Consider the following 26572-nt stretch of genomic DNA (forward strand, 5'->3'; position numbering starts at 1 on the left):
GAGGAAAAAATCACGTTGAAGTTGCAGCCATATCATTATTTTCTTATTATATTTTACACTACTGCATGTAAAAGGAGCACTGGACTAATGGAAAGAGAAAGTGGTGATGACTGCATGCCCTTTGCCAGCGCACATTTGGGCACCATGTTAGGGGTAGACTGTAACAGAAGGTGACTGAACATGCCATCTTTTAACTACTAATGGTCTCTACTTGCCAGAATAGCTGTTTTATCTCAGAAGCAGAACTAGAGATTCCCTCTTTCCAGCCTCTGAACCACAGTTCTTTAATATGTCGGAGATTGCTTACTGGTATTGAGAAAGGAGTAATAAACTTTGCTGAATATATTAGAAAACTTGAGAAATGCATAGTAATGATCTTATTAGCTATTTACCTTGTAGTAGCACCTGCAGGTCCTTCAAAATGCTTGTTCTCCACTGTATGAGGCACCTCATACCACTCCAAATTCTATTCAGTCCAAGCTGATGGTAATGGATGACAGATGAGCAGTCAACAGGGAGAACTAACAGTAGGGTAATTATCATACCAAGCACAGGTTGTAACATACAACCTACTTAATTACTCACAAAGGAGTCAGACAACAGTACTCCTAGTCCTAGCTTTAGATTCCTCAGTGATGCTACAGTCTTCAAAAGTACCACACTCTGCCTTGTTGATCGCTAATGTCTATCGCTGTTTTCAGTCCACTGTTGACCTTTTCACAGGCGCACATTAAACCCATTCCTGAGACCTCCACTGGTTTCTAGTAGGTTAGGTAAATGCCAAGTGTGAAGGGTGGACAGGGGGCTAAACTGAAGCTCTGTGATAAAGACACAGCTTTGATCCCCTAGTACTTGATAAAATAAATCTCTATGGATCCATCTCTGCTCCGAACTAAGGATAGCCACAAATTTTTGCTCCTCCCCTTCTAACTACAACACACGTTTCCTTGATGTGGTCTCTTTTAAGTTAGCCATAGAGCAATGCATACGTACTGGGGATTTTTTAAATCCAAACCAAAGCACTCCATGGTGTCACCTCCCTTCTTGGAGTGGAATAAGAAACTAAGTACAAGGGATGAAAAAAATAAGTCACCCATATATGCACAGCAGTTTTAAGTCTCATCACATACAAGCACGTGAATAGAATACAACTAGAGAATGAGGAGTAAGAGAAACTAAAGAGTGGCATTAATAGCCTGGCAAAGAGGAAGTCTGAGGCTGGCTAGGATTAAGATATGACACAAAGGGTCTTAACAGTAAAGCCAAATCATATGTGTTGAAGTTAATGAAAAGATGTTCTTTGCACTGCTGCTTAAAATAGAAAGGAGGGTAGAAAATGACATTCTGACAATGTCAGAAAAGACTCATAGTACAGAGCCAGCCTTATTTTATTTAGCTTTAAAAAGGTAGCGTGATTTGCATAGATACGGTGTAGGTTTTGAAATGGTGCTTGAACATGCTAGTGTCCTGGGACTAATGTTCAATTAGCGCAATATGTTTCAAATGTTAGGGGAGCTCAGGAAGGCTGATATCTCATATGCATCACTCCCCTATAGCTTTGGCTATAGCTGTATTTTGGAAATTAGGCTTTTTCTGTAGAGTTGCTGCTCATTTGTAAATTCGTGTCTGCTTCCCCTGGATGCTTCACGCCGTTCTTTTACCATCAAAGGAAGGTTCAGCAGCCCAGAGGCGACGGACGGGATTCCGGAGCAGCCCCTGGGTGGGTGCGTGGGTACCGCCGCCTCCCCAACTCCGGCACCCACCTCACCCTCGCTGGAACCAGCCGGGGCCGCCGCTCCCGCACCCTCCCGCGCCTGGCCCGGCCTGCAGAACTCTTTAATAAAACACGATTACGCCGTCGCTAAGGCGCCCTGCTAATAGCACTTCTCTCCTTCCATCTTAGGACCCAACCCGGCGGGCAGAGCCGGGGTCTCTTCGCCGGTTTTCCCTCCAGGGAGGCGCGGCCGAGCCCCGCACCGCAAAGCAGCGGCCCTGCGAGGGTAGGGGTAGGGCCGGGGCGCGGAGGCGCTGCCACCGGCAGATGGCCGCGGCGGTCGGTCGGTCTGGAGAGCTGCCCGCCGGCCGGGCCGCGCTGGGCCGGGCCCCTGCGGCGGCGGGGCCGGCCGGGGGCGGGCGCAGGCAGGAGGCCGCCTCCGCACACGCGGAGCCGGGGCGGGCCCGCGCTGCTCGCTCCCGCCGCCGTCTCCGCCTCCTTCCCCGCGGCGCTGGCGCCTGGCCCGTCCTCCCGTGCCGGCGTGCGGGTAAGTGGCACCCCCCTCCCCGGCTCCTGCCTGGCGGCGGGCGGAGGCGCGCCCTCCCCCGGCAGCCGCGGCCGCCCCGAGCTCCTCGGCGGGTGGGAGCCGCGGCCTCCGCGGTGGGGCCGGCTCCCAGCTCCCGCTCCCAGCCCGGGGGGGCGGGCTCGGCCTTAGCGCAACTTTCCCCCACGCTTGCGCCGGGCTTTCCCCGGCCCGCTGCGGGGCTCTGGCGGCGGCCGCGTGGTGCCGGAACCCCAGGGGCAGCCCTTCTCTCCCGCCCTTCCCCGTCCTCCCGCCTGCCCCAGCCCCTCTCGCCCTGCCCCGGGCAGCCTCGCGGCTGGCAGCGGCAGAGCCGGGCCGCGGGATCCGCCGCCGCTGCCCCGACCCGGCCCTCCCGGAGCGCTGCTTGCCGCGGCTGCCCGGCCCGACATCGCCGCGTAGGGGCCGAGCCGCTGCCGCCTTCCCGGGCCCCATGGCCGGCAGAGGCTCCCCGCTGCCGGGCGGGTTCCCCGCTGCCTCCTGCCCCCGTCCGGGGGGACTGCCTTCGGGCGCTGCTGTATCATCGTGCCCTCTCCTCGGTCGCCTTCGTAATCCGATCTACCTCGTCTCATGAGAAACCAGCTTCTTACCCGTGCTCCTGCTCTTTTATTTATTCTTCTAAGTAGGAAGTAGCCTGTGTGCCTGCCTGACAGGTACCTCGCCAGAAGTAATCACGCAGCATTTCTTGCTGGGAAGAATCAAGCCCTTTATTTGAAGAAGTAAATCCAGTCTCTGCTAAAAGATGGTCTCTGTTTAAATTGCTGCAGGGTTGCTGTTTATGCAGATTTTGGCTTTTATGGAAACACCTGTTTGCTAGTAAAAGGACCAAGATGGTTGAGCAGCTGTCAAAAAAATAAGAGGCACCTTTCACAATTCTGCACAAGTGAGACAGTGTGTGCCCCACTCACTTCAGCTTGCTCCGTCAAGTAATTATCTTGCAGAAATTTTTCCAGGTGATGGCCACCATTTGGCACAGGATAGTACTTTGTTGTATGTGAGTCATTCCTCTGCTGTGAGAATAGGCCCTGTCTGGCAACTTTGGAGTATTTGTAGCCAACATTGAATTATTCTAACAGTTTGGGTCATTGAGTAACTAAGTATTACATTTTATTTTAAAAGTATTTTATTTTAGAAACACGAGACTTGTCTTGTTACCTTCTTTGTCAGGTGTCTTAGAGGCTTTTGCTGTGCGGTGTGGTGTTCTGTTCGCCATGTGAAAACATTCACAAGCTGTTTAGAGGCCTTTTCCACAACAGTGCTTTATAACCCACGCTCTGTAAATTTGAGAACACAGAAGAATCTGGAAATGCTGGTAAATTGCTTCTCTTGCCTATGATTTTTTTTCTTTTTAAAGAAGGATTTTATGTACTTTCATTTTTATTTGAGGGCAAACTGAAATTGGTGCTTTCTGCTTGAAGGTACATTAATTTGCTAATTGTTCTCTTTCTTCTGCATGTGTTCTGTCATTCTTCTCTTCAGGCATCACATACACTTTTTTTGTAAGTGTCTCCTTATTTCCCTTCTGTCCATTCTTTTTTCTAGCGTCCGCTTTCAGTTCTTCGTTTGAGCAAAACATTTCAAGTGTTTCTAAAGCAGTTGTGCCTGCTCTTATACAACTGCTGAGGCCTGGGTTCAGAGGTGGCCTGTTTCTGTAATGATCAGATGTTTTCATAGCAAGTTTTTTTTTTTTTGCCTAAAACTTTCTCAAAGAGTTAGTTTTCCTCTGTTTTTCAGATCTGAAGGTACTGGTTCTGCTGACACAAAGGTTGCAGCTCAAGTTGCCAGGGAAGAGTCAGAGCTCTGCTCCGCCAGCTTGAGTACTCGTGTTGTTCTTGGAGATCGTTTCCCTTCCTGAAATTTTTGTTGTTTTGTTTGTCACACTCATTCAATGATTTTGTTATCTCATCCCTCTTATCTTTTGGTCTGAATTGCTGCCGCTTTGAGTCTTGTGTGGGCTTGTATGTGTTAGAAAAGATGAAGGTACAAAAGGAAGAGATGAGATTTCAGGTTCGGGGGAATTGAACCATCTGCTCTCAATCCTTGCAAGTTGGAATCTTGGTAGAACAAGGAATAGTCGAGAGTGGTCATGTTTAACAGAAGGCTTGGGAACAAAAAGTTTCTTATACATTAAATAGCTATCGACAGTAGAGCCTGTGTGCACAGGGCTGAATGCAGCTGTGGTAAGAGTTGGCAAGAGTGATGATGGTGGTAAATGTTTGGTGTAGTATTGAATCCTGCTCTTCTGTAGCCTAACATGCATGCCGCCTTGGGTGGGTATTAAGTCCCCTTAATAACTCCCTTCTCTCTTCCCAAATACATATTGTTTCTACCTATACAAAAATCTTTACTTGATGTTGAACTTTAAAATGCAGAAAGTTACATGGTTTTCCTGAACTGTTGCAGGGCACAGAGTCCTTGGAGTGAAGAGACTATGTATTGATACTGCTCTTAAGCAGACGGGAAGTAAGCCATTCTTGTTCCTCAGGGCTTTCTATCCTACACTGTGCCTTAAACATGGAAACTGTAGAAATGAATAGTCTATCCTTGAAACGTCCTCACTCTGAGGATGATGTGGCTAATGCAGATGAAATTAAAAGACAGAAGACCTCAGAGAAGTCAGAGACAGGGAACGACTCTGGGCAGAGCATTGAGACTGTAACAGAACAACCTGACAAATCTCTGCTTGAGGACACGAAAAATGAAATAATCCCCCATGAGGAAAGTGAGGAGCAGGAAGACGAGGAACTAGACGACAGTGATGAAGATGGAGATCCAGAGAGCTTTGCAGACATGATGAAGCATGGACTGACAGAAAGCGATGTTGGCATAACTAAGTTCGTTAGCTCTCATAGAGGGTTTTCTGGAATCTTAAAAGAGAGGTAATTCTTTATCTTGTTATGTATATATTAATTCCTTGTGTTAAGCAGTTCTCCGTTTTGGTTTTCTGACTCGAGGATGCAACTGGATTATGTGCAGCCACTTGGGAGGTTCATGACTTTCTTTTCCTAGTGCTGAGACTGAAAGAACGGTTTAATTTGGGACTTTTCTAGGTTGTTGTGTTTTGCTTTTATTTTTCCTCTTCTTTCCTGTCAAATGGAGCTCTGAAGAAAGAAGCTGTGTATGGGTAGAAATACATGATTACCCTGACCTTTGGCCGTTTGTCTTTCTGTCTGGCAGCAGCATACAGCTTAAAACTTTATGCAGTACATCCATCTTTTGTACTGCTCTTCAGTGGTAATACAAGATGCGCTGGAGAATGGTATCGAAACCATTCCTCTTTGCTTCTCCTTTTCCTTTCCCTGAATTTTTTGTGCTAATGTCTTTAAACGTGTTTATTGTCAGATGGTTCATTAGGCTTTAAATTGTAGTCTGATCGGTTGTAATGTCTTTTACAAAACATAAAAGGAAATGTTATAACCCAGGATGTGGAATTTTACACTACGTATTTAATAAGATGTTTGGGTTTTAGTAGCTTTTTTTAATGAAACTTCTAGGTTTTTTTTTGATTAAATAACATCTCTGAATAAAACAGAAGCCAAATACAAAAACTCACTGAAGTGAGAGTCATTGTTGCCCTGACTTACCAAAGCAGTTAAGGATGCTTCGTTTACACACCAAATTGTCCGTGTTTTTAAGTACTGGCTTCACCTATAGATCGTTTTACATAATAAAGTGATATTATGTACATAATAGGAAAAAAAAAGTGATATTAAGTACATATTATGTATGTATTTAATCCTTATATGCAGCATTAAGCAGCTGCCATAATCCTTTACTGGGGAACACAGTCTGTGCTGGACATCCTTCTGGGAAATCTGCCAGTTTTGAGCCGAGGTGGCCAGAGGTAGCTGGGAGGTAAAAACATTCGTGGGCTCATGGTTTTTCTTTGATCCTATTTTATAACACCTGTCATTAATTTACTCCTGGTGTTTGGTGGTGGCAGCCACTAGCGTGTCTAGACAGCTACAGATAATAAGAGAGAGGACACAACGCTGCTCAGGAAGGTGTTCTACCAATATGATGTATGGCAAACAGGGGCTTGGGGGAACCGCAATAGAAAGTTTTGGTGAAGTTTCCTTCATCTTTCAACATTCATAGACTACAATTTTTTTTCTTTTTTTTTTTTCCTTTACAAGTGGATGCTACTTAAAAATCATTTAGCAATTGCAACATAGACTGTCTGTGTTCTGTTAAGGTCAGGGTGTTTTTATTATTGGACATAATGACTTGATCAAAAGCGTCACGGTCGAATTCTTCATTGCTATCACAGAATATGCAGAATAACTGTTTACTTGAAAGGTGTTCTCTGTAACTGAATGTATGTAACAGAGCTGAACTTGTCCCCTTTCCTTAAAGAGTGATTCACAGGCACTTCATTCTGCAGGTTATTTGAAGTGACAGAGTTAATGTATTTGTGTTCACCTCGTAGCAAAGCAGTAGATTCTTAATTGTCAGTAATGACTGGGATTGAGGATACGCATTACTAATCTCTGCAAGCTAGTGAGAAAATGACTCAGTATAACTACAGCAGGTGTTTGGTTATCTGCAAAGAAGTCTGCTGTGTTGAGATATGACGGGCTTCCTTCTGTGTTCTCATGGTATCCTTCTGAGGGGTGAGAACAGGTACAGCTTTCTCATGGTTGGAGGGTTTTTTACGTGAATTAAATTAATTGAATTCAGAATTCCTGAATGAATTCTGATAAGAAACAGCTTCGTGGGAAAGGACTTTATGTGATTTGGGATTTCTATTTTTTTATTACAATTTTAATGGGTGTTTCTTCCTATCAGATACTCGGACTTTGTTGTTCATGAAATAGGCAAAGATGGACGTGTGAGCCATTTAGATGACTTTTCTGTTCCAGTGGATGATGAGGTAAATTTTGAGGTAAAGATTTGGTAATGGCTATGCTCCTTAAGCAAAAACATTAAAAAAGCTGAAAGTTGTTCCATGAGGGTTATTGGTTGTTCTGTCTTTTTCCCCCCCTCAAATATGTATTAGGACCCATCAGAAGAAACGTTTACAGTTTTGTCAGATGAAGACAAGCAGCGTTTAGAGGAGCTCCAGCTTCTTAAGAATAAGGAAACTAGTGTTGCCATAGAGGTAAAATTATTAAATGATATGAAGTTCGGGGGAGGGAGGAGGATGAGAGAGTGAGTGAGTAGAAGGTATGTGTTTTCTTGTGCACGTAAGGTGTAAGAGCAGTTTGAGCATGATGCAGCGGGTAATACCAGAATGTTTCCAGTTTAGTGTTCAATTCTGTAAAGCCTTACAGATACACTCAAAATTCATGACTGTGAGTTGCCATTTTGATTTCAGTGGTACTGTACACATGAATTCACATACACATCTTAATTTCTGTCATGTTAAAATTTTCTTGCAGTAATTTTGTTTTCTGTCTAGTAGTAATTTATAGGATAATTATATAAGAAGGATTAAATAAAACATCCATCCTGATGAAGGAGTATTTTCAAGGTCAGTGTTTAGTGATTTAATAGAAAAGAAGATAAATATGCTCTTCTGTAACAAGAAAAATAAGAAGGTACAAAATGAAATTAAAACTTGGTATTTTTAAACATCAAAATATTTTGTATATTAGAAGAATAACTGTTGAGCTAAATTTGGGACAAAGAGATGAGTAGGATTAAATCTGGTAATTTCAAATAAGCATTCACACATTAAATAATCTTATCTAGCATTTTTTTTCCTTTAATGCATATAGAAAAACTTAGTTTTGCTAGAGTTTTCAGTAGAAGGGGAAATCTTAGTAGGCACAGAAGAGAAAAATAAATCTTGAGAATTGTCTTTTATGAGTGTTCGGTCTGGGATTTATAGCAGAGTTCTTTATTGTTTTTCAAGCTAATTTTAATGAGTAGGCCAGACTTTTAAAAGTATACCTATTTGTTACTTTAGTGTGATTTGGTAGGTTTTCTTTAAGCCTGCAAAATTTAACTCTGAGAAATTCCCTCCCCTTTAGTGTTGCTTTATTTGGTTTCTGCATGTGCGTGTATTAACACAGGTAATTGAAGACACCAAAGAAAAAAGAACAGTTATCCATCAGGCTGTGAAGTCCTTGTTTCCTGGACTGGAGACTAAAACAGAAGATCGAGATGGAAAAAAATACATTATTGCTTATCATGCTGCTGGGAAAAAAGCACTGGCAAGTGAGTTTCAGTGTCACAGCAGTTGGGTAAAGTAAATGCTGAAATTATCCCCAAAATAAAAATCGTTAGTAAGTACTTCAGGTAGAGCGTACCTCCTAATGTAGTCTGGCTTTGCTTTTTCTTCTTTGCAACTGATGCTGTGCATCTAAAACTACTGGGAACACAGGAGTACCTAATTTAAATTACTACTTGGGTTTTTTTTTTTTTCAAATCATTCATCAAACATAAACATGTTAGAAGGGAGAGGATCTTTTGCTATTCAGTGGGTATAGGCAAAATAGGGACTTTATTGTCAGTATTGTTTGAACTTAGCTTTCACGAACTTACCTGGATGTGTGCATTGTGGAAGTAAGAGCTGAAATGCATACATTACATTGACAGTCAGTGTAATCTTGGCTGTTTGAGAATCCATGACAAAATTCTCAATGACTTGAACAGAGACAAGCACCTTTTTTCTTCTCAGAGTTATAGATTTGTATAAACATAATATATTTGCCATGATCTTAAAGGCTGCTTCTGCTTCCAAAGCTATTTATATTTGCAGAAATTTGTCCTTATTCATTATAAATCACAGTTACTATTCTGGAATAATCAAAGTAATGAAGAATTTTCAAAATGAAGTATTATCCACCTTAATCTTGCCAAATACAGTTTTGGTCTACGTTTTTTAATGTTACTACAAACTTGTTGCTACTGTAAGTAGCTACTACAGTAGCTACTGTAAGTAGAGGATTGTCTGCATGCAGAATGTTGCACATTTAAGAAAGGTATTAAGGTTTGGTTTGGCTTAAACTGATTGCTTTCCTATGACACTTCATCCTACTACAAATGACAATATGTAAACCTAGCCCTTTTATTTCCTTAAAGATGAAGGAGATGGAGAAAGGATAAGGAGATAATATAAAAATGGAAATAACACTATCTCCACATTCAATTTATTTATTATTTTTTAAGGTTTGTTCTAAGCAAATATGGGAATGTTGTACTTTTATTGGTACAGTTATAATGTGTTATGTATCTTGTTTAACCATGTTCAGAAAACTTGTATGTTTGCATGCTTTATGCATGGAGTATGTATACTTACCAGCACAAAATTCTCCTCAGCCAGTTTTGTCTTCTGTTGGTTTGTAATGGTTTTACCTCCACCTTTGTCTTCTGCTGCTTCTATTCTTTAACCATTGTTACAGTCAAGTGGTTGTTATTAAGCTGACCAGTCTGATTTAAGAGATACTGTGTAAAAGAATTTAAGTATTTGAAATATGCTGAAAAGAACTTAGTTATGTGTCTCTAGGATTCAAACATTATCTGGAGCACCATCTTGTGATGCAGGGCAGCACCATGTATTTAAACCTGGATTACTAAATTGTGGTTCTACAAACACCTGTGCACGTTGGTGGAAACGTGTGCAGCTTCAGTGAGTGTGTGTAAATGCTTATGAATGTCGGATTTAAGAGTGCAAGAGTCAGGATTATATTTTTCTTTCGTATTTATATAGCCATGAACACATCTTAGTCCTGAGTGGGTTCCCCAGGCAAGAAACATCTCAAAGTGTAGAATATTTGAATATTAGCTGTGATACCTGATGACTTTTGTTGATAACGTAAAAGGTTACCAAATCCTAAAATCTGAAATTAGAAGGTGCTTTCTGTCTATAGTAAGTTTACACCCAAAATACTTAAAATACCGCCTTACTAAATTGTCAGTAAACTGCTGTTTCATCGTTGTCCACAAATGAAGTTTGTTGCATCTCCAATTGAAGCTTTCCATATGTTCACTGTTTGCCTCTGCACGATTCCATTGCATAACTGTCTAAATTGCTGTCATCCACCACCTAACTGTTGGATGCTCCCTAAAGCATAAACAATCCCATAACCATAAACCTGCATGTTCACCTCTAAAAACCCTTCGACAGTCTAAAAATTAAATGCTACTCTCTTGTGCTCTTTATGCTATGCATTGGGACAGAGGTCAGAACTGCAACAGGTAAGAGATGTTGACATTTCATGCTAACAAAATGAAATGCCAACCATTATGACCTCCTAAATAGCAAAACAACTGGCCAAACTAGTGACAATTAATTCTTTAAAAAACCCTACACATAAGTAATGCTTAAAATTCCCTGAAAGAACCAAGAATTGGGCTTGTGCTGCCTCTTTTTCTTAGTGCAGTATAGGCAGTAGTCATTCAGTGCAGAGGAAGCCTGTCTGTAAAAAATGATGTGAATTACCAGTTTTGACAATACTGTTTGACATCTATGGTAATTTTTCCATTAATTTCATTAAGCCAGGTCTTTGTCCTTCAGCCTTGTATTTCAGACACCACTATCTGTATTTAGACAACTTTAAAAGTATATCTCATACATCCTGGTATTAAAAAAGGGCTTCCATCCCTTGAGTTGTAGCAAAAGGTTTGGAAAAGGGGCTTGGAAATACGATTTTACTGTCAAAAATGTAACCTGACTCTGAAACATAGCAGTAAGGACTGCAAACTGTCCCTCTGGTCCATCTACACAGTTGAATAGTTTGAAGTATTGGGTGAGGAATAGGCACATGGCTGTGATGCCCAAAGCATGAGGAGCCCGTTGGTATATATAGTATCTATAGAGTCCTTTTTAGTCTAGCCCAGATTGCGGCTCACTTTGTGAAGGGTGTTGAAATTACTGTGTGCAAGATGAATTAGTTAAATTTAAAGAACGATTCCAGCTGGAAAAGACTTTCCTTGTCTATCACGCTCCGTCTTCCTCTCTTGCCTTCTAATTACGGAGTTCGTAATGAAGGACCTTGCTCTTCAAGCTTTATTCAGAGTTTCATTGACTGTGTTTAAGAGCAGTGGTGGCTCAGAAGGGAGACCAGCAGGAGCTTGAGGTCTTCTAACAGGCTTTGGACCATACTGCTCAGTTTAGGTCCTAGGAAACTCCATAGCAGGGGCTTTGCTTAGAAACTGATGGTACAGGTCAAGTATTGCTGTAATTTTTAAGTGACTAAAAACTAAGTGTTTAGTATTTTATACTGTAACATCCAAAATTGTTTTTGCGGAAGTGTGTGTATGGATGGCAGCTTCTCAAAAAAAGTAAGAAGAATTCTCTTTTACCAGAAACTTTCCTGAAAGTTAAACGTTTGCTGCCTGTGGGGGATATGTGGGCTTTATTAAACTAACGTGAAGAAAAAGAGCAAAATTTCCCAAGAACTTCTTTCCTGCATTGGCGTTTATGTACTGGAATAGGGCTGGCTTTTTCAGTTAGCTTTTGCTGTTACGAAAGACGCTTAAACCTTTTTTTGTACAAAACCAGGAACGTCTGCTTGGTGGCTGCCAAGAGATGAGGGACTTCTTATTTAAAACAAAACAAATCCTTAGCTTTGTTCTTACAAAACAAAGAATTGATGAACAAAGCACCTCAAAATCTGTTGCTAAACCTGTGTAGACTCAGTCCCCCTTCCCTGTAGTGCCATCAACAGAGAATGATCGTAAAAGGAAAGTCTTACTTCCGGAGGCTTTTGTGTGCAACAGAAGCTTGACAAATGCATTGACAGTTTTCTTCCCTCTCCAGAAAAATGCCGAATAATTGTACAGAATTGTAAATCAGTTGTTAGTCTGCAGGAGATGGAGTTATCTCGCCCTCTGGCCTTCTCTAAGCACTGCGCGGTATCTGGCTGGAGTGATTTGTTAATGTCTCTGTTGTGCCAGATCTCTCCCCTGCCCCCGTAGGACTTTTAAAAAAATTCACCTTATACTAATTTTTTGTGAGTATACTTTTTTTTTAGTATACTTTATTTTTTTACTTCTTTGTGGAGATACAGCCCATGCTTTTGCATGACACACAGAAAAAATCCTACAGAAATTAAGAATATGTTAGTACTATAAATAATAATAATAATAATGATTGTAGTCTTTCCACAAACAGGGCTCCAGTGGTCCTCATCTATTATTACAGATGGCACTAGGTGAAATGCTGAGTGGCTTTTATTGCTGAAAGTCAGCATAATTATAATGTTTTTGAGAAATCCAATCAGGTAATATGTCAGTTGAACGATTAGGGTATATTTTTAGATAATTTCATGACAAAAGAACTGTTGCTGTTTCATTCAAGATTTTCTAGGTGACAGAATTTTCAATGTACTTTGCAGCTTTTCCTGTCAGTAACTCACTTTTTTTTTTTTAAAGCAGAGGAAAATTAGCAGAAATTGACTCTTGCATATTTGTTTTAAATGTAGCTGCAATGGCAAAGTTATTTGAATTTTAAAAACTTACACTTTACGGATTTTTAACCTTTTGTTTTTAAAGATCCAAGAAAACACTCTTGGCCAAAATCTAGGGGAAGTTACTGCCACTTCGTACTGTACAAGGAGAACAAGGATACTATGGATGCCATTAATGTCCTGTCCAAATTTTTAAGGTAAGGCTGTGTTCTGCCAGCCTGGCTAGCGTGCAGTCCTCCCCCGACGTGTTTCATGTTGCTGTAAATGTTATGCTTCAGAATTATGTAAGAGCAACACGAGTAATTACTATTGCCTAATTTCTAGCCGGTGTGTGGTTTTGCGGTGTGGGTTTTTTTTGTCTGTTTGTTTGTTTTTTAAAAAGTAAGTTATTTTAGAATATCAGGTTTTAAACTTGTAAGTTTTGGAAGGAGGCGAGAATGCAACAAAATGATCCCAAGAAATTTAAAAGACTGTACTCTACTACTTCAATGGAAAAAGGTCCACAATTGATGTTGACTGATCTGAGAAAGGCTTGGCAGCTCAAAGCCTCAATGTGCGTAACCTGAATTAAAAACCAGTTTTCTCCCAGCGTGTGAATATACGCAAGTATGTTATGAACCTGTCAGATATTGTTGTGATAATATGCTGATCAGTTCTTAAGCAGTTACAGTTGATAAGCTGTTGTTCCATGTATTAATCTCTCCATGGCAACACAGGCTTAGTTCTTTTCACTCCATCAAGTGCAGCAACAAAAAGATTTGCCAAAGGCGTGATGTGAACACAGTGAATTGCAGAGGAAGGACTATTTTAAAATTGGGTCACTTCAGTGATTTACTTGTAGAGAAACTTACCCACTTCTCCCCTCCTTTTCCCTTCCCCCTTCCTGTCCAAAAGTAAATGTTTGTAATCTAGACTCTAACCAGTATACTACTAGTATTTGTATTTGAGAACAGAATGGTAGGAGCACAGTTTGGCAGAAAAACATATGTAATGACAATCCTGCTACCCCCTAGTGCCCGTAGCTGGAATAACTGGGAATATTCCCTGTGTAACACAGGTTGTAGAGTACAAAGTGGAAAGGAAATTTTCCTCTCAAGGAAAGAAAAGGATCAAATTTCAAATTATCTTCTCATATTCTCACATAGTGTGCATGCATGGTATTCAAACGGACATGTTATTTGAAGTTTAAGGAAGAAATGGATGTGGGTTTTTTTTTTTTTTTAGTGAAACTAGTGGTTGCATGTTTGTGCATTGAGTGGATGTGTGTAAAGAAGTACTTCAAAGCTTATATTCTGAAAGCACAGTTGTGGTAAAAATGAATCTGTCTACGTATAATTACTTATAGATGAGATTAGAAGATGTCACATGTCAAATTGTAGGGTAGTTCTGGGGAATATATTTATATTTTCTATTTGTAATAGAGAAGATTAATAATTCTACATAATTATGCTGATGATTATGTTTGACCTATGGCTATTTTAATATACATAATATCTGTTTCTGCTGCTTTTAAGAGTGAAGCCAAACATATTTTCCTACATGGGAACTAAAGATAAAAGGGCTATAACAGTTCAAGAGATCGCTGTTCTTAGGTAAGTGAAAGTATACTGGAGTATTTGCGCTCCTACTGTGATAGCTTGAATATCTCGCTAAATACCTTGATGACTCAGAGTGCATGTGTGTCCTGGTTTGAGGTAAAACAGAACCAATTTTCTGATTTGTAATTTTACTTTTTAGCTGGGCCTCTTCTAACTGACTGAAGTCTGAAATTAACAGCGTATTGTTCAGAAACTGTTCACTCTGAGTGATAAGACCTGATTATACCAAGGAATGGTGTGCACAGAGGCTCTTGCTTATCCTTATTGCTATAACAACCAAGGGCAGCTCACTTCGCTGCTTGCCCCGTTAGAGGGTCGGAAGCGGAGAAGCGTAGAGGGGTCCCACCTGCAGGGAGGAGCAGACGGGACAGGAGACCCAAAACTGACCAACAGGGTATTCCATCCCATCTGCATCACGCTCAGTATAAAAGCTGAGGGATCAAAGGGGCAAGGCTGCTCTGGCTCGCTTTTTCTTCAATGGCCGACGTCTGAGGAGGACCCTGTCTGTTCGTCTGCCTTTGATCGCAATCCAAGCATTCCTGACTCCAGTTCTGGAATTCAGCTCCTGTCTGTCGCTGACTCCAGTCTGGGACTTTCCCTGTGTCTGCTGATGACGCGATCGTCATCCTGGGAGCTGGATACAGTTTTGTATATATTGTATACTTTTTTCTTTAATTTTTATTATTCTATTATTATTTACTATTTTCTTATTTATTATTATTTTCATTAAAGTAGTTCAGTTCTTTTTCTAAACTCGTAAATCTCCTTATCTCTTCCACTCCTCTCTGAGGAGATGGGGGGGGAGGGCCATCTGTTGTTCTGATTGGCCAACCCGGCCAAAACCATGACAATGTGACACAAATGGTCCTGATCTTAATGAAGATGCTATAATCCTTTTTTATTTCATGGTGATTGCTAGTATTTTTAGTCAGTGGTGCTCTGAATCATAGGCTGGATACGTGCATTTGGCTGAAGCAGGGCGACAAATTGCCTATGTGCTCTTATGCTGCATGGCTGCTGTGCAACAGCAGAAAAACAGAATAACACAGTGAAAATTATGCCCTGTTTCCTTCCTGACTTTAGTTTCCGCCTTCCTCCAGCTGGAATCCTATTTTCTTTCTCAAACTGAACTCTCTGAACAGCTCCCAAGAAGGCTAACCATAACCACTGCCGTTCCTCATCTGTGAGTAGCCAGAAGGGGCAAAAAATGATGAGGAATTTTTCCTGCCTTAAGCTATTCCCTTAAGTCACCTTCTAAGAGAAAATAAATTTATTTTGTCATATTCCAAGATAATTACATGGTTTCTGGGCACCTGAAATTAGTGTCACATCTGTAACTGAGAATGATGGATGCCTCGAAGTTATATATCACCATATCTGTTTAGCTAGCTGGAATATTCTGCCTGGACTACTATTTACAACTCTTCGAAAACCACGCTACTCAAGTGAGGAATTCCAAGGTTTGAGAGCCAGAAATTTGATAAAATCCTTGTTAAAAGGAGCGTGTTCACTACTTAATTGTTCATATCTTTCCTCCTAGTGGTTTGCGTGTGCATACGTTTGCATATATAAAAGCAATTATTAATTTGTGAATTGTGAGAAGCCCCAGGTTCTCACTGCTGCAGGGCAGGTTTGCAAAGTGATGATCATTAACCAAACTTGTGGTGTAGCCATCTCAGGTGCTGCTCCGTTTACTTTTAATGTGATCACATTTAACGTTGTGTGCAAGAGCTTTGGTGTGTTGTAAGCATTGACTGGGGGAGAACTTACTGATTTGCGGTGCCTATTCAGTAGTGACACAGTACCTGGCTCCCCTGCGCAGCCTTGGAGGAGGATGGTGCAGGAGAGGAGGCATTACCATTTATCAGCCCACACTGAGCCGAGTACGCTGGCCGTGCTACTTGATAAGCTTGTCCACCCTGGGATAAATTTTAGCAGAAGTGTCAAAGAGCAGCTCAGTGATGCAGAGAACAGGGTGTGCTTCCAGAAGTACTAGCGACAAAAATGGCAGATATCAGCGACAGATTGGACTTCATCTGCACTAAGCTTACCCAGTGGCTAATTACTTAACTCTGAGTTCATGATTGTGCTAACTGGAGGGTATTCATGGTGTAGTTACTCAAATAAAGCAGAATTCAGCTTGTGGGATACAGTATACATCGATATTGCAACATACTTTTTTTGAGTGCATGCTGTAACACAGGCGTGAAAAGACAGAACTAACAGTCTTTGTTACAGTATAAATTTTCTCTTGTATGAGTAGCCTTAAGAATTACCAGTTCTTTTCTTTTAGCTATTCGTTAAACTACTTTGAAGAGGCAACAGTAGAAAATTGGGGAAACTGGACTCACTGCATTTTGTTTTGAAGTGCCGGCATTTCTGTATTTATGTAATTATCTACTTTTCTAAGCACAGGTTGGTCACTGTTGTCTATTTCTTTTTAGAATCACTGCACAAAGACTTGCTCATTTGAATAAATGTTTGATGAACTTCAAATTAGGAAATTTCAGTTACAAGAACCATCCACTGAAATTAGGAGAACTGCAAGGAAACCATTTCACTGTTGTTCTCAGGTAATATGTTAGTATGCATTTAGAAGTTCTGTTAGATTTTTGTTTTTTTTTTTTTCTTTAAATAGATAAGACACATCAGTGCATCTTGTGTTAGGAAAAAGAAGAAAAGTCCTTCTATTGGCAGGACTCTGTTGAATTTGATATGTGATATGTAATGTTGATGTTGAGCTTTATTATGGGGATCACAAAATAGTGTAAGCCCTTAATAATATATCTATAACTTTTTTTTTAATGCTAGAAACATAACAGGAACTGATGACCAGATAGAGCAAGCAATGCACTCCCTCAGAGAAATTGGATTCATTAATTACTACGGAATGCAAAGATTTGGAACCACAGCTGTTCCTACATATCAAATTGGGAGGTATGTTTTGCTTTCATCCCCCCCCTTCTTTTATTATTGTTTTGTTTTATTTTATTTTATTTTTATCCCTCTATAACTTCTAAGGTATTTTGGGGAACTTTTTTCTAGCATATTGCATGTGCCAGTTTTAATTTTAGATTCAAGAAAGAACTTGTTTCAGGCCTGGCTTCAACAGGTATCTTGCATAATACCACTACTTCTAATATTGCATAAATCTAAACACTTATACTTCTTTTTTTTTTTTATATAAGTTGGCTAAATCTCCTTAAAATGTATTTAGTCAGTTCTTAATACACTTCCCTGTTTGAATCTTAGAGCTATTCTACAGAACAATTGGAATGAAGTAATGGATTTGATATTAAAACCACGACCAGGAGGTAAGGGCTGAAAAACGATACATTAAGGGTTTCTGTCTTTTCCTCCCCCAAGAATCGTATGTTCAGGAAAAACACTTTTAGATTCTTTTAATTTGAAAGGATGTTTTGTGAGGACAGCTTTGCATATGTAAAACTTGAGCCAGTTTAGCAATGGACAAGCAGTCCTCAGACTCTCTGCCTTTCTGCTTCTCTGTCCTTGCTGTGCAGTTTCTTGCAGCAGGAGTGGAAAGAGATGGAATACTTACACACAAGCCTGCTCAGATTCCACGTGGAGCCTTCCACTATTCTGTCATTCTGCTAATCTGTGTAATTACCATGACTAAACTTGAATTTTTCAACTGTTCTAACAAAGGGCGAGATGGATGTTTTTTTTCATGTGTAGTTAAAATATTTTTATTTTGCATCCTTGTTCTAGCTGAAAAGGGATACTTAGTAAAATGCAGAGAAGAATGGGCAAAGACTAAAGATCCAGCAGCAGCCCTCAAGAAACTACCTGTAAAAAGGTGCGTGGAAGGACAGCTTCTACGCGGACTCTTAAAGTATGGAATGAAGAACATAATCTCTGCATTCGGCATAGTGAGTGTAAAAGTGGTGTGGGGTATTTGAATAAACGCTCTTTTGATGGTGTCATGATGAATTTGGAATAGACTCATAGATACTTGATGAGTAGAAGGTTATGTGTAAAATCTTTACGTTTATCCAGCCTTTTTGCTTGAAGTAGTGCTGCATGGTAACTGATGACATCTGTAATTAATGTATGCATAATGAGCTTTCCGATTTATACAACAGTCTCTGGTACGCTGGAAGCAATACAGTTATACTTAGTAACCATGTATAAGACAGATCTGAGAATTGTGCAAAAGTTCATTATCACAGTTTTTCTCTTGCTTTAAAAGTATGAATCAAGCTGATAGTGTGCTAATGAGTCAGCTTGGCATAGAGGTGGTGGGTTTGCTGTCATTTTCAAGTACTGTAATCAAGATCAAGTCTTCGGAGAAAATACCTCATCACCAGCAAACTACTGGGCCTATTGTAGGAGCTGAGGAATAATTTCTTGTTTGTGAAGAAGATAATTAGCATAATACTGTGCTTTCACATCTGCAGAGTTTACTTAAGATTTCGTGAGGCTGAGCGTGAATTTAGTGTTTTGTAATAGCCCCATGTGTTTGAGCTGTTGAATGAAGAAAAAAATTTAAAAAAGCTTTTTTTTAATTTAAGCACAGGATTTTTTTTTTGTGCATATTTCAAACATATAAAAGCACTATTTCTTCACGTACCTTTTTCCCAAATAATGAACTAAACCCAAATCTGTATACCAAGAAATTGTGTTAGTCTTTTGCTAGAGTAGGTAACATCTCAAATATATGCCTTTTTGGTTATGATTCAGAGAAAAAACTAAAAATACAACTTTATAATGTTTCACTTTTTTTTTATTTACATCTAGATACCAAGAAATAATCGTTTAATGTATATTCATAGCTACCAGAGTTATGTGTGGAATAATATGGTGAGCAAGAGAATAGAGGAGTACGGGCTTAGAGCTGTACCAGGAGATCTCACACTTAAAGGAGGTAAAATCAGACAAACAAAAAGCCGGCCGGGCTCTGTAGTTCAGATTCCTAGGAAAACAAAGCACATATCTGTTTATGTGATACTGTATACATGTTCTCTTTTCCCTCTCACCCATTTTGGTTCAGTGATTTCTGAATCCATTGGCCAGTTTTAGTCAAATTTTACAAGGAATGGGAAGTTACGTAATACGCTTCCATGGGCTGTTGGTTTGCTTGTTTTTCCAAATAGCTGGATAGGGAAGAGAGACTGTGAAGGACTGATTGTTCTCAAAAGTGAACTCAAACCTAGATGAGCTATGGAGGACTATGGAAGTATGTGATGAATGTTTTAACCACAGAAGTTTTTGTTTGCATTAGTATCTTGTAAAGCAGAGACTCCCCTCAGTTAAAACTTTCTTCACTTGGATTTGCTCTGGCGTTTACCTGGGCTGCGAATCAAGTGGTTAATTTTAAATTTAGCTAATGTTAACTGTCACAGGCATCCATGCTGGTAACTCTTCATTTTCTGTCCTGATCGTAGCCACTGCTGTTCATATCGAAGAAGGAGATGTTGATAACTACACTATCCACGATGTAGTGATGCCATTGCCTGGATTTGATGTTATTTATCCAAAGCATAAAAGTAAGTCTGACTGATAACTGACGTACTCAGTCTGAAAATGTAAGTAAGTCTGCTTTAATCCTGTTCTTAAAAGGAAGATTAGATCTATGCAACCTTGGTGACCATTAAAAAAATGCACTATTTCAGAGCTCTGATACATTGCTGTCAGCCTCTCCCATTGTGATAATAATAGTCTGCATTGTAGTTTGTTTCATTTAGCATAAATCTGTTTCAGATTTATTTTTAGTTAGTAGCTTTTCCAAAGCAAGAAATTTTTTACTGAGGCACAAGGGGAAAAAAAGGGTGAAATGTTAGTTGAAAAGTGTATGCATTTAATTTTTAAATTAGAAAACAAACCAAACTTCTAGAACTTGGAACCCAAGCAAACACCTGAAGTTAGGAAAAAGATCCGTTTGTTTAAATATTGAGCAAAACAAATATTTAAAAAAACAAAAACAAAAACCAACAACATATCTTTCATCTCCTGTATGTCAAGTGCATTGGATGTAAATTGTTTTTAATGGAATAGGTTGAGTGGTCTATAATTATCTGCATGCAACATGATGTTATTATAAAGGAATAGAGTTGTAGAATCATTTTGGTTGGACAGGACCTCAGAAGGCCATCTGGTCCAACCTTTGGTCAAAGCAAGGTTAGTGCTTTATTCAAGTCAGCTTGCTCAAGGCTTTGTCCTGTCAGGTCTGAAACTTTCAAGAACAAAGAGTCTCTAAGTTCTCCTCTAAGTCTTCTCTAAGCTAAAAAAGCCCCGTTCTCTCAGACTCTCCTCACAGGGCATGTTCTACAAGCCCTGGCCATTGGGGTTGTCCTCCATTGGACTCATTCAAGTTTATCAGCATCGCTTTGTACTGGACACGCTATTCCAAGTGCAGTCTTATGAATGCCCAGCAAAGGGCAGTAATTGTTTTTCTTGGAGTAGCTTCTGACTAAGCTTCTGTTGCTATTAGCTTTTGTTGCTGCCAAGGCACTCTGTTAATTCTCCTTTCCACTGGGAGTCCCAGGTGACTGTCAGCAGAGTCGCTCCCTAGCCTGTACCGTTAATTACTCTCAGGTACAGGACTTTGTCTCTGCTGAATTTCATGAGGTTCTTCTTGGCCCATTCTTCTAGCCTGCCGAGGTCCCTCTGAATAGCAGTCCTGCCTTTGGGTATATCAGCTGCCACCCTAGCTTGATTTCATCCACAAGCTTGTTGGGATGAATTCCAGCTCATCCACTTATGCTGATAAATGTATTTAACAGGACACATCCCAGTTCCTTGAGGAACTCTGCTTGTGTCGTGGTTTTTGCCAAATTGGCCAATGGCTGGCGACAGACGCTTCCCCCCGCTGTCCCCAGCCTCTCGTACACAGAGGGGAGGAGGAGAGATAAAGAGATTTACGAGTTTAGAAGAAACTAAACTACTTCAATGAAATATTAATAATAAAATGGAAAATAATGAAATGGATACAGTATATACAGAACCATATTAAGCTCCCAGGATGACGTCACTGGCAGGCACTGGAGAAGTCCCAGACTGGACTCAGTGACGGGTGGGAACTGGATTCCAGAGCTGGAGTCAGGAACCCACGGATCGGGATCAAAGGCAGATGAACAGACAGGGTCCTCCTTGGACGTCAACCATTGAAAGAAGAGCAGTTGACCCTTTGATCCCTCAGCTTTTATGCTGAGGATGGGGCAGATGGGATGGAATACCCCTGTCGGTCAATTTTGGGTCACCTGTCCTGTCTGCTCCTCCCTGCAGGTGGGACCCCTCTACACTTTTCTGCTGCCCCAACGGGGCAAATGATGAAATAAACTGACCTTGGTTGTTATAGCAATAAGTATAAGCAAGAGCCTCTCTGCGTACCCTTCCTAGCACAAATTGTCTTATCACTCTGAGTGAACCGTTTTAGACACAACATGCTGTTGATTTCAGAGAGTGAGAAGAGGCCTAGCTAAGAAATAAAATTACTGAACAGAAAGTTCATTCTGTTTTACCTCAAACCAGGACAGCTTGTAATGAGCTTCTAGGTGGAGCTCAAACCAGTAATGACTACCCTTTGAGACAATGAGCCAGACAGTTCTTTACCCATCTAGCGGTCCACCCACTGTAATGTTCTAACCTTGGATACAAGGATGCTGTGGGAACACATCAACAGCCTTGCTAAAGGCAAGGTAGGCAATAGTCACTGCTCTCTCCTCATCCACAGATGTAATAATTGCATCACAGTAGGCAGTAAGGTTGGTGGGCTTTTTGTTTCTTTTCCTTTTTCCCCCTTTGGTAAAACCGTGCTCGCTATTGTTTTCATAGTGTGCCCAGAAACGTATTCCAGGAGGATTAGCTCCAGGTTTTTTCCTAGGGACCAAAGTGAGCCTGACTGTTCTGTAATTCTCTAGATCATCCTTCTTGCCCTTTCTGAAGACGGGTGCTACACTTGGTTTTCTGCAGTCACCTGGGACCTTCCCAGATCTCCACAATTTTTCAGAGATGGTAGAGAAAAGCCTTACCATGACATGACCCTGCTTTCTCTTCCTGTATCTTCTTCCACTACTGGTAGTCCCTCTCTTTCCTGAGAAGGACTTGCCCTGGGAGACCTTGCTGGTCAAGACTGAGGCAAAGGAGGCCCGTCTCTAGACCAGCTGCCCCATTTAGCAGCAGGCTTTACTTCTCGTATTCTTTTATTCCTGATGTTGCAGTTTTGACTCTTGTTGCTCTTGATGTCTGTTGCTGATTTCAACCATAGCTGAGCTTTGGCTTTCCTAACACCATCATCCCTATGTGCCTAGACAATGTTTGTGTGCTCCTCCTTTGTAGCCATCCCTAGCTTTTACCTACATATGAGCTTAGGCATGAGTTCCCTACTTAGCCAAACCAGTCTCCCAATAGACATGCTTGTTTTCCTCAACATTTGGTTGAACTGCTGTTGTACATGGCTGTCCTTAAAAGGCCAGTCAGGTCTCTTGAAACTGTCTGCCTGTCAGAGCTAAGTCCCAGAGCTGGGATCCCATTTATCACCCATCTCTGAAACTCTTGGAAGGTAAAGATCTGTTTTTGAAGAGGGGTGGCACTGAATCACTTTGAGTTAAAAGATTGGAAAGAAAAGCTGCTATTTTTTACATTCAGTGTACTTATACTGGGATTTGCCCACAGTAAGCCTAACTTACACCTGTTTAAAATTTCCAGCTGCATGAAGTTTATGCACTAGAAATCAAAGATTGCCAGACAGCATTTTAGCTGCAGTATATTCTTGTATTTCCATTGCCTTCCCTCTCTTCCCAGGTGTGCATGCACACACCCTTATTTAAGGAAACAAGACTGTAATAGAATTACTACTCCTGTTGGTGGTGTACTTAAAGGTCCTGGCTAATTTCTTCAGAGGGCTCCCTTCACTCATTTCACTCTGCTGCTTTTTCAAAAATAGAGCAATGGGTAGTCTGACCCGTTGTATTTTTCCTCCATATATCTGATATTAGTCTTGTGAACTCAGATAACTGGAAAGCATGTATGAGATGCCAATGAAATGCCAATAAAATATTTTGTAAATTTTGTTTTCAGCTGAAATTTTGGTTTGTTAAGATTTTTTTCTTGGTTACTGCCTCTACTGATCAGGTTGTAGTAGCAAACATTTTTTTAATACGATTCATAATAAGTAATTTAAACTTCTGTGTAACATTTATCCCATATATGCTGCAAACTAGTAAATATAAGGGAATGAATGATCCATGAAAATGGGCTGTTTCAATAGGCTGCACTATCTGCTCTCCTAATAAGTATTTTCCTCTCTTGCAGTTGGCGAGGCCTACAAGGAAATGCTAGTAGCTGACAATCTCGATATCAACAACATGAGGCATAAGATCAGAGATTATTCACTTTCTGGAGCCTACAGAAAGATTATCATTCGACCTCAGAATGTCAATTGGTAAGTAGGAGGATCAAGGAAATTATACTTGAATTGACAGCACAGAGTATATGTGGGATGACTAAGTATGAGAACCATTAGATTGACCCACGGGACATACGTGTAGATTGAAGCATAGGGAGGGAGGAATCTCTCTGCACTTCCCTCGTGGTTTTTTTTTGCAGTTGAACCGTAGCCTTATTTCTTCCTTGGTCCTCTGGTTCTGTGATGTAAGAGTGTCAAGACATCTGCCTAGTTGTTCCACTCCTTGCAAGGGCTTGCCCGTACACTTCACAGATAATTAAGTTGAAACCATGATAGATAATATTAAAACCAGGTTTTTTTTTTAGTCTTGCTGTGAGAAAGTTGCTCTCCAATTACCTATCTGTCAATCAGTAAGATTTGTATCACTTAAACCTACTAAATCACTGTTGTTAGAGATACAATCTAGTTGTCATATGGCAACTGAATAAATACCTTTTAAACAGGTATTTAAATGTACAAATGTGCAACTGTGTCCTGTACAAATATGCAGGACTTCATCACTGATGCATAGAAAAAAATATAGAGGGTTTAGGAGGGAGACAAAAAATACAAATGTTTACACTTCATTTTAATTAGTGATGGTTTAAAGCTTATCTGCTTCCCAGTTACTTTTTCAGCCTTGTCATTACATATGGAATTTCTGTTCAATGAGTGGCAGAAAGTAGAATATGTAATTAAGCCCTTTCAAAATGAAGGCCCCTCACCCCCCCCAAATATTCTTAAAGTTGACGCTGTTCTTCCCATAATTTCATAGACTATACTTCTTGTATAGCTGGAAATCCTGACAGCCCATTAGAGAAAGCAGATGAGTTACACAAAGCAACTTCTCACTAACTTACTATTTTTTTTTTTTATATAATCTTGGATCAAACAGAGCCGAGTCTTCTACATAAAGCTTTATCAGTGATTGCACCATAAATGCCGCCTTACCTTATTTTATTAGAAAATCAATTCCGTTTCAGTTGTAACTGCCAGATGGGCATAGTAATAGTAAATAATATTATAAAAAAAATAACAATTTATAGAAAATAGTAATATATAATTTTTATTCTAAATAACTAAAAATAATAATTAAAAAATCTTATCTACATTATAAAGGGAGGTTGTTGCATATGATGATCCCAGAATCCCGTTATTTACTACGGATTTGGATAAGCTGGAAGGAAAACCATTACCAGTTCTTCCTACAGGTAAGGAAGGATTTTTCTGCTGATGTTTGCAAAATAGAAGTTTGGTCTGTCTATTGCTTTGAACCGACACATATTGAAAGGTCTTTTAAGGAAGAGCTTTCATTTAACTAGACTGTTAAGCAATTGTATTAAAGATATCCAAAGTTAGCTGTCTAATTAAGGACCCTTATTTCTCAAGAGTGCCAGCAATTCTGCCAGCAGTCTGTATTGACAGTTACATTTTCTTATAGACATCTGTAAAATCGAGTAAATGCTTAGCAATAAACGTGCATGAAGTAGGTATTCATGAAGATAGAATTAAGCCACACTTGTCTGTGTGCTTGAGCATGTATTATTTGTGCTGAACATAAGAGACTACTCAAATTCTTAACAGAATTCAATGGATTGGTTTTTTTTAAAACTCTAGTCACAACGTCTTTTGACTCTACCTTCCACAAAAAGTGAAGGGAGACTAGGAATTCCATTTTGAAAAACCATAAGTTTGGTTTGGTTTTGAAAGCAAACCCCCAAAACACCACTTCCCTGCTGAGAGAAAATGTTAAAAAGAAGTTGCTTTATAAAATTAAATATAAATTATAAGATTTATAAAATTTATAAAATGGATAAATGGATTGCAAATGGGAGGGTGGTGATGGTGGTTTTGTTTTATGGGTTGGGAAGGGTTGGTCATGGAAAATTTTAGTCCAGTTTAAATAGCATCCAGAATAAGCATTACTTACTGCCCTTAACAGCTTTTTTTTTTTTTTTTTTTTTTGCTTTGTGTCTCCTCTTACGCTTTATGATAGATGGTAAATTCAGGGCACTAAAGATGGAGTTCTCCCTTCCCCCATCCACTTATGCTACCATGGCGATTCGAGAAGTTTTGAAAATGGACACAAGCATAAAAAACCAGACACAACTGAATACTACCTGGTTACGCTGAACGAACTGCAAAAATGATTTGATTTTAACATATGTAAAGTGTTTTCATATTTACATGTTCTGTACAAATCTTTAAAGATTGGTAGTAAGAGATTTGTATTTTTTTAAGTTTTTATTAGTGCTAGCATTTAACTTCAGTAGTCATTTGCAAGATGGTGACTGAAATATAATATAGATCTTAGTGACTGGTGCTTTTTAATGAATAAGTTGCTTGGGCTGTAACATGGTTGCATCTTTAAGAAATGGGCTTGTAATAATTTCAGACCTGGAAGAATGTTTAGCTTCCTTTTTTCTGGGGGTGGCAAGCACTGAATGTTTTTGTGAGTTCAGCACACCTTGAAGTCCCTTCAAATACATTAAATTGCAGCTTAGGAAAATGAATTACAACGAAATTTAAGGTATTATTGAACACTTGTATTGCAGGAGGGTTTGCTGGTACCGCTTGCGCTGATGCTGTTAGCAAGGCTTTCTGTGGGCTGTAAAGATGTACAGCTGTTTTAATTAGTTCATCTTTTTATTGAGAAAAGACTTTTGCTTTACTAACACATGTACCAAAGAATGGGTACTAACAATAAATTAACCTGAAAGCCTAAGCGTTTATCAGTAACTACTTCCTTTACACATTTCATGTATCCATTGCTGGCAGCAAAAAATATATTGTAAAACGGTTCTCAAAAGGCACTTTTCAGCCTGTTTCCAAACCAAATAAAAAGCTTGCGTTGCTAAAATCCTGTCAGCAGAAGCTGTGGGATGCCGCGGTGTCTGGAAGCCTCCTCCCGCCCGT

The 26572-nt window shown here is 40.0% G+C and overlaps 1 protein-coding gene across 8 annotated transcripts; it reads left to right on the forward strand.

Moving 5' to 3' along the window:
• Positions 1-2128: 2128 nt before the first annotated feature.
• On the forward strand, positions 2129-26381 carry PUS7 (pseudouridine synthase 7). 8 transcript variants are annotated; one of them, XM_074577391.1, is made up of 19 exons: positions 2132-2261; positions 3462-3606; positions 4029-4111; positions 4698-5173; positions 7083-7167; positions 7294-7395; positions 8312-8456; positions 10422-10439; positions 12738-12849; positions 14167-14244; positions 16695-16823; positions 17062-17187; positions 17503-17564; positions 17980-18140; positions 19009-19135; positions 19656-19757; positions 23524-23653; positions 24776-24867; positions 25653-26381. In XM_074577391.1, the coding sequence occupies exons 4-19, from the start codon at positions 4809-4811 to the stop codon at positions 25787-25789; spliced, it is 1971 nt and encodes a 656-aa protein (XP_074433492.1). In that variant the 5' UTR covers positions 2132-2261; positions 3462-3606; positions 4029-4111; positions 4698-4808; the 3' UTR covers positions 25790-26381. The 8 variants fall into 8 exon arrangements, with proteins under 8 accessions (XP_074433861.1, XP_074433492.1, XP_074433669.1 ...); XM_074577760.1 differs by lacking the exon at positions 10422-10439 and having other exon boundaries at positions 2129-2261; XM_074577568.1 differs by lacking the exon at positions 10422-10439 and having other exon boundaries at positions 7083-7179.
• The last annotated feature ends 191 nt before the right edge of the window (positions 26382-26572 follow it).

This window comes from Larus michahellis, chromosome 1 (genome assembly GCF_964199755.1).
Source record: "Larus michahellis chromosome 1, bLarMic1.1, whole genome shotgun sequence".
Lineage (NCBI taxonomy): Eukaryota > Metazoa > Chordata > Aves > Charadriiformes > Laridae > Larus > Larus michahellis.